Here is an 8,894-nt window from a genome sequence, read left to right as displayed (position 1 = left end):
GGTTTTTGTTTTGGCTTTTGAAATTGCATCTAAGTCTATTACAGGGGTATGAGCCATAGGGTAAGGGATTGGGAGCAGGGGTTGTGTAAGAATGGACGAGTATATTGTGTACGTTCAGTGGGCAGTGGAATACCAGTCTGGGAGGGGTGGGAAGGATAGTGGGCAGGACATTTCTCGTTTCATGGTACGACAAGAGGTAATCAAAACCCTTGTGGAGAATGTAATTCAGTTGCTCCAGCCCTGGGTGGTACTGGGTTACAAGGTGAATGCTTCTCTACGGCTGGATGGGGGGACTTTGAGAGGTGATGGGAGACTGGAAAGGTAAGGCAGGGGAGATTTGTTTTTGTACAAGGTTGGGAAGATAATTATGATCAGTGGAGGCTTCAATGAGATCCTTGGTATATTTTGAGAGTGACTGCTTGTTACTGCAGATGCGACAACCACGGGTGGCTAGGCTGCACAGAAGGGAATTTTTGGTGGCAGCTGTCAAAGTGGAAATATTGCTGGTGGTTAGTAGGTATGATATGGACGGAGGTATGGATGTAGCCATCTTTGAGGTGGAGGTCAACATCTAGGAAGGTGGCTTGTTGGGTTGAGTAGGACCAGGTGAAGCAAATGGGGGAGAAGTTGTTGATGTTCTGGAAGAATGTGCATATGGTGCCCTCACCTTTGATCCAGTTAGCAAAGATGTCATCTATGAATCTGAACCAGGTGAGCGGTTTAGGATTCTGGGTTTTTAGGAAGGAATCCTATAGATGGCCCATGAACAGGTCGGCATAGAATGGTGCCATGCACGTGCCCATAGCCATACAATGGATTTGTTTGGAGGTAAGAAGTAATTGTGGGTGAGTATATAGTTGGTCATGGTGACTAGGAGGGAGGTTGTTGGCTTGGAATCTGTTGGGCATTGGGAAAGGTAGAGTTCAATAGCGTAAGGTCATGGGTATTAGGAATGTTAGTGTATAGGGAGGTGGCATCAATAGTGATGAGTAGGGCACAGCGTGGTAAAGGGACAGGAACTGTGGAGAGTAGGTGGAGGGAACGGTTGGTATCTTTTAAATAGGAGGTTAGTTTTGGGGTAATGGGTTGAAGGTGTTGGTCTATGAGAGCAGAGATTCTCTCAGTGGGGGCACAGTAACTGGCCACAATGGGGCATCCTGGGTGGTTAGGTTTATGGACTTTAGGAGGCACGTAGAAAGTAGGGGTGCGGGGAGTGGTAGGGGTGAGTAGAGAGATGGACTCCAGTGAGACGTTCTGGGATGGGCCTAAGGATTTGAGTAGTGACTAGAGATCCTGCTGGATTACTCGAATGGGGTTGCTGTGGCAAGGTTTGTAGGTGGAAGTATCTGGCAGTTGACAGAGTTCTTCCACCAGGTAATACTTGTGGTTCAAAACGACAATAGTGGAGCCTTTGTTTGCAGATAGCATTATAAGGTGGGGGTCACTTTTTGGTATTTTATGTGATATTCCTCCCATGTCTTCCCAAAAATCTTCAACTTCTTGTGGTTTCTTCCTGTTGTAATCATTTGTTGGTGTGTGTGCATTGATGATTGTACATCTTTTGTTTCCTAATTTGAAGGTCATTGTAGAGATTCTTTCTGATACTGAATTGAAAACTAGGATGTTGTCGATGACTAATTTGTGAATCACAAATCCTGTGCTAAACATCATCGGTGTTCCTCTTCTGACAGCAAGTTTTCATTTGTATATGCTGTAGTTTCCTGTGCTGAAGTGGTTTTCATCTGTGAAACATGTCTCTTGTATTGTGAGGATTCTGATTTGAAATGTTTCCAGAATATTTGTAAACTGTTTGAGTTTGCCTATCGTCACAAGCGTATTTGTGTTACGCATGCTAATATAGAGATTGTGAAGAGGTTTTGAGACACTCCGATTCTCCTCCTCATGATGTTCCTGCTTTTCCAGATCCCGATGACGAGGAAAGTCCAGTATATTTACTGGGGCCTGGGGTAGTGGATATTCTTCCTATTGTTCCATTGTGATTTTTTCAACTTGAAGTTGGTTGTGATGATCTCTTTCAGAAATCACAAATGTTAAAGACTTGATTGTTGAGACCAAGACATATTTGTAGCAGCTCCACCAACTGGATGGACAGACACTGATCACTAGCTTCTGGATGCCAGAACAGATGCTGATGTGTTTAGACCTAAGTTAGTATTTGGTCCACCCGGGTATTTAATTTCCCCAGCACCACCCATATCTTGGAGGCTTTCCCCTGTCAGCCACATGCACCCTATGGGGTTCTAACAACCTCACCATTTATAGTTATATTTCTTTATACAGGAGCAAGCTAATACTGCAAAAAACATGATGACTATGTTTGTTGTTTTCATTTCTAAAATTTTTTTACCAGCTTATTGTACTGTCGTATATGCAATGTAATTTTTAAATGTACATATAAATGTATTTTTTGTTCAAACTGTTTTTCATAAATTTTTCTGTGGAATCATAGCACTTATCAACTAAAAGTTTGTACAGTCATTGTTTCAATGAGCCAAGCTCCATGTTAACTATATTCCTATTTAGTTCATTACTTATCTTCAGTACTGTATCTACTTGGTCGAGGCAAACAGTTTTAATCTGTGTGTTGGAAGTTTGAAATGTTCTTTGTGGTGAGTGCTATAATTGTAACTGATCTGGCAATTTTCAAGTGTATTGTGGGTATTGCAAAGGAAAATCGACAAAATGTATAAAGAACGAACAGTTAGTTTCCTAAAATACCGTAACTTATGGCATGAATCTGTTTGTTGGATTGCACACGTTTCTGGTGATTTTCTTTTGAAGCATTATAACTCTTTTGTTGGCTGACTTTCCCTAGAACATTACCCAATAACTGACTAAAAGTGACTGCTGTAAAGTTCTTTTCTTGTGCTTATGTGAGTGATGCCAGATGAAACACATAGCAAAAACTTAACTATTCAGTTTGTTTTTTTTCTACGAAATAAAACTGAACAGTGTTCTAGCTCATGAGGAAATGTATTGCTGGGAATCAGTTGTAGACCTGTCCCACTACTGTCTGCGCTGTTTCTTGATAAGGCTAAGTTTTGACTCTTGATTTGTATAAGACGCGGCAAGTTATATGGTTTTGACAGAACTATTAGGGCCGTATTCTACACAGCGACATAGCGCGCAGTTGCTGGCTTAGCTACTGTACTGTACTGTTCTGTTGTGTACTAGGTCTAGTACGTACTATGAGTTGACGAACGTCAGAGCTAGAAAACGTCAATAAAGCCAGCACATAGTCGCCTACGCAGTTGGAAACATCGATAACGTATACAAAGAGCGATAGACAAAGGAAACTGTTGTACAGTTAAGGTAACTCCGCAAAATTTCAGATACGGGTAGGCATTGTGCACGCCTAATACGCTTCTTCTATTGCACTTGCAGCTGTAATTAAAGTGTTCTATATTTACATTTGACAGTCAGTGTTGCCATTCGTTGTATTGAGAAGAAACGTCACAAGAATAATGGCCGCCAGTCTGCAGCTGTTAGCTGCTGCTTGTGGAGTGTTATGGTGAATCCTGTTGCGAAGGGAAGTGTTGATGGTTGAAATTATTGTTGAGTGCCCGCTTATATTGCGGTACTCGATTTAATCATGCAGTGCCAAAAATGGTAAAGCATAGTGAATAATACGAAGAATTTCGTGTGAGGCTCTTCTAATTTTTGCCAAGTGATTGGATCCCAACGTTTAAGACAATGGAGAAACAAAAACCAAAGCCAGTGAGTGAAACTAAATAATTTTACGTTCTAGTTTTACAGTTTTTTCTACAAATTGACGTTTCTTTGTTCTTAACTCCGTGTCGAAGTCAGAATTAGCCTCAATATCGAGAGGTTTATCATTGTAAACATTCCGGTATTGTTGACATGGATGCCGTTCGTAAATATTGATACTCAGCTCACGATAGAGTCATATGTAACGTCTGTTCTCATTTTAAACCGTTCATTCCTTGATCTTATTTCGTTTATGTAGATTTGTGTCAACTGTGCGGAACAATTGTGTTCTCATAACATTGATTTTTCTAATGGGTAATTTCAGGTGAAAAAGAAACAAACCAAGAGAATTGAAGAGGACTTTTTAGAGACTGACATTCCGGAATGCCCCAAATTGGAAGACTTCGATTACGACGCCCAGTCCAGACCTGCGAACCATGCATCATCTTCAAAAGAATCACAGAATGCAGACTCTTGTATTGAAGCTCAGAACATATCAAACATTGAAAGTGAAATATTTAATGCGAGTCAGGAGGACGTGGAAGCAGCGGAGGAAGCAGACGATCTGCCTCGAAATTATAAGAAGGAAAGAGAAAAGGCTAGTTCTGGAAGTACAGCGGAGTGTGCTGTTTCCACAACGGATGTTTGTATTGAACTGTCAGACAGTGAACCGATGCCCTTTCAGGAAGGTGATACGATGTTGGACAAGGTGTCCAATGGCACAGAAATGAAGGAAATGCACTCATACCACCTGAGAGTGAGTCCTGATAAGAATGAGCAGGATACTAAACTGGAATCGCCTTTACACACAACAGAGCGCCTTGAGGAACCTCCAGCAAATGCTGTAACAAAGGTGAGCTTATTGGGTGCTTAGATCTATAAGATGACTGTGAAGTCAAGAAGTTAATCACGAATAATGACTGTGTTTCACAATGATTTCTCTTCACTCCACACACTTCTATTTCTAGTTTTTGCCTGCACCTTTCCATGTAATTAAGTTATGAGGATAAAGTTATGTATTGGACATCTGAAATATTGGTTGTGGTAACAGACTGATCGATAGTGCAGCCCGAGCTTTAGGTTAGGTTTGAAGGCGACAGTTTCGTTGTAAGTGAACTAATGTGAAAGCAGAAAATCTGGTTGTGGTAACAAATTGACCAGTAGTGAAGCCTAATGTTTACATCAGTGCCATATTGATAATTGCAAGGGGTGTCCAATACATTTACTTTTAGCAGTTACCAAGTTGTTGTTTTTTTTTTTAAATAGGCCCTACAAATTTTTTTCATAGTTGTTATTGTAAAGACAGTGTCATATTTAAAAATTAGTGTTTCCTCATTCCACACTGAACTGTTTCAAGTATATAGTTTGCCTTTCAAAGGGAAAGAACTACTCTGCGACACTTCATTATTTTATTTACACTTTAAAAACATTGCAGGAAAACTGTCTAAAAGGGGAGAAATGTAATATATCCTAGTTACTTACCACAGTTGCTCAGTTTGTTACATTTTCCATGGGTCATTTTGCATGATAGATTGTAATGATGTGGAATGAGTCATTTTACATTCACATCACAAATTTTTACATAGGGTTACATTCTCAACATTTCTAAGATTTTTTTTTAATGCAAAAAGAAAAAAGATACACATGTGAGTTAGCAATTCCAATGCACTTCCTTTTACGCATTACAGAACATGAGTAGTTGTCAAGGAGAAATTTTCTCAGTTTATCAAATTTTACTTTACTGTCTGTCAAGCATTTTATATCAGTGGGTAAGTGCTCAAAAATTTTCATTGCAGCATTGTGCTAAAGACAACATTAATGTGGAGTAATGAATGTAATTTTTCCTTCTTGTATTGTAATTATGTAGCTCATTGTTCATTTTGAACCGTAGTGGATTATTTACAACAAACTTAATGAGTGTATAAAAATACTGCGAAGCAGTAATCAGAATGCCCTTAAAGAGGTGTCTACAAGACAATCATTGGTCAGCACGTTTTTGCACAATGAAGACTTTCTTTCTTAAAGATGAGTAACCCCAGACATATGACATTATTGAATGAAAATATTTAAAATATGTCAGCTTACTGATTTGTCTCTCCCCAAGATATGCAATGATTCTTAGTTGTCTTAGGAGTTCCAATTTCCCCCCCCCCCCCCCCCCCCCCCACCAATTTAAATTCTCATCAACATCGACCCCTTTGAATTTTGAAGTCTCTCCTCTATTTATTATTTCCTCACAAAGTGTTACACTTATCACTGGTGTAGTGTGCAGAGCTGAATATAATGTGTCTTTTTAAAACTGAAGGTGAGAACATCCGCAGAAAACCAGTCACTGATTCTTTTGCTTAGATATGACATTATCCGTTGGTTGGCTATACCATCAGTCTTATAAAACATCAATTTCTCTAGGAGAGTACTATGATCCACACAGCCAGATGCCTTAGAGAGGTCGCAAAAAGTACCGGGATTACGTAAGTGTCTGATTCCACCCGTCTGCTATGACCCATGATGTCATCAAAATGGCGGAAATGGCTTGTGTAAGCGTCTCCAATATGGCTCCATGATGTCACTACATACGTATGGCAACAAACACGAAAATATGTGTAAATAAGACAATAACACCTCGCTCCTAAAATACAATGAAACTAACGGGACAACTGCAGGATACTGGGGGTTTTAGGGAGGGTACAAGCTAAATAAAAAAAAAAAGAAAATAAAAATAAATAAATAAAAAAAAAATTATTCACAAAATCTACAGGAATCAGACACTTCCCTTGACCTACATAGGTCAACCGCAGCTGTCAATACCAAAACAACAACGCCTACAGCAAAAACTATGGAAAATGGAATCAGACATTTCCCTTGATCACAGCTGACCATTCCAAAACACCAATACCTGCACACAAAACTACGAAAATTAGTACTGGTAATTTCCCTTGACCTGTATATGTCAACCATAGCTATTGATATGAAAAAACCCAACACCTACAACTATGAATAACAAAACCACAAAACACACACACACACACACAGAGGGATCAAACACAACAAACTCATGAACTCCGCGCCTTAATGACGTCACACAACATAACACCCTTACGCCATGGGTCAAAGCAGATGGGTGGAATCGGATGCTTCCATTGACCCAAAATACCAATTGGCATTATTTTATTATTTAATGCTTGTAAAATCTGGTGAATGAATTTTTAATGGCATTTTATGACATTTTCAGTAGAGCAATCCTGAAATCTGATCTGCTAAAGATACTATTGTTGCTTAGGTGAGATACTATTCTAGAATACATCATCATCTGAAAAATTTTGGAGAATGTTGTCAGTGGCAAAAAGCCTTGGTATTTATTGATATCTCTGTTATCACCTTCCTTAAAGAGGGGTTTAACAATGGCATATCTCAATCTCTCTGGAAAAATGCCTTGAGTTAGTGATGCAGTACATATTTCAGAAAAGACAGGGCTTATTACATGGGAACAAATTTTTGGAAACACCATCAAAACCAGAAGAGCTTTCATATTTGAGAGAATGTATAATTTTAATGATTTCAGAAGAAGAAGTTGATGATACATTCATATGACTGAATTTTATGAAAGTTACATTTTGAACACACTGCTGTGATTTTGCTCCTGAACTGTTCATCCCCATGTTTTCTCCTGTATTTAAGAAATGTTTATTAACTGCATTTGCTATCTGTGACTCATAATTTAAAGCCTTTCCATTCAGTTCAGTGGTGATGCTATCTTGTCCTATTGCTGGTTGTCCTGTCTCTCGTCTTACCATTCCATATAGTCTTAAGTGTGTAGTTGGAAGTACTGATTTATGACAGTATGTGCATGGTCTTTGATTTTTTTAATAACCTTCCTTACTAATTTCGAGCAGTTTTTGTGTTGTGCAACTTCTGCAGGATCCCTACTTGTTCTTGCCAAAAGATAAATTTCCTTTTTCCATTCATGAGATACTCCAATCTCTCTAAGTGATCTATGGTTTTTTACATGGCTGTTTAGTGTCTGTTCTGATTAGCTTATGTGGAAAGCTATTTTCAAATAATGATATGAAGTTATCAGGGAATACACTAAATTTTATGTTGGCATTTGTTTCATTATAAATTATGTCCCATGTTATCTCCTGTTAGCTGTTCTTAAAAACATTTGTTGTGGAATCATTAATTATTCTAACTGATTTCCACTGAAGAGTATGCGTGCTGTAAGGTGCTATGTTATTTCTCCTAATTAACTGTGCGTCATGAACAGAGAGAGCATTTGTTGCTGGGTAAATAGTTATTGTCTTACATTGAGCATCATCAAAGAAAACATTATCATTTAGGGTCCTTCTGTTTTTATCCACCCCTGTTGGAGAGACCAAATTTTAGGACCCAAATGAGATTTCCAGATCATTTGTCCTATCAGAATTGTGTAGAAAATCTACATTCAAATCACCACAGACTGTTAACTGTTTGCTGCTGTCTGACAGATCCCACAGTAAGGAATCCAGATTCCTCATAAACAGTTCAAAATTTTCAAGTGAGGATCTATATACAGTTACAATTAAAAGTGAACTATTTTTCAGCATTAATTCACAACGACACATTTCTATGTGCTGATCACTACAAAACCTACTTGTCTCAATGCTGCCGAACTTGTGTTCTGTCTTAATGTGTGTAACAGCTCCTCCTTTTCCTGCATTATTTCTGCATGAGTAACTTGGAATAGTAAAATTTTTATATGTAACTTACCTAACGCTGTGGTTCTGTGGTGCTCAGACTAGCACAAGACCTCTACCTTTTCACAGCTCTCTAAATATTCCAGACAGACAAGAAGCTCTTATACCTTATTACTCAGTGCTCCTACATTGTGATGGAACAAGCTACCCTTACTTTTCTGTGCATTATTAAGAATTTTGTGGAGCTCTTCTGTTATTTTTACCTCTTCCAAAATGCAGTGCCTGGATCCTTATTCCAACGTAAAAAAGGTGCCCCCTCTGACACCAGTAACCTCTGCTATGTGTGATGGTAGCCCCCATATACCGGGTGATCAAAAAGTCAGTATAAATTTGAAAACTGAATAAATCACGGAATAATGTAGATAGAAAGGTACAAATTGACACACATGCTTGGAATGACATGGGGTTTTATTAGAACCAAAAAAATACAAA

At 38.7% G+C, this 8,894-nt stretch overlaps 1 protein-coding gene across 1 annotated transcript in view; it reads left to right on the top strand.

The window, feature by feature from the left end:
• Positions 1-3,498: 3,498 nt before the first annotated feature.
• The window catches only part of LOC124718724 (ectopic P granules protein 5 homolog), a 367,184-nt gene continuing 361,788 nt past the window's right edge, over positions 3,499-8,894 (top strand). Inside the window, exons 1-2 of the mRNA XM_047244342.1 lie at positions 3,499-3,738; positions 4,055-4,582. Of these exons, the coding sequence (XP_047100298.1) occupies positions 3,715-3,738; positions 4,055-4,582 (552 nt within the window). The 5' untranslated portion in view covers positions 3,499-3,714. The remainder of the gene's footprint in view (positions 3,739-4,054; positions 4,583-8,894) is intronic.

Source organism: Schistocerca piceifrons, chromosome 10, assembly GCF_021461385.2.
Source record: "Schistocerca piceifrons isolate TAMUIC-IGC-003096 chromosome 10, iqSchPice1.1, whole genome shotgun sequence".
Lineage (NCBI taxonomy): Eukaryota > Metazoa > Arthropoda > Insecta > Orthoptera > Acrididae > Schistocerca > Schistocerca piceifrons.
This window is presented reverse-complemented; position numbering and strand designations above follow the sequence as displayed.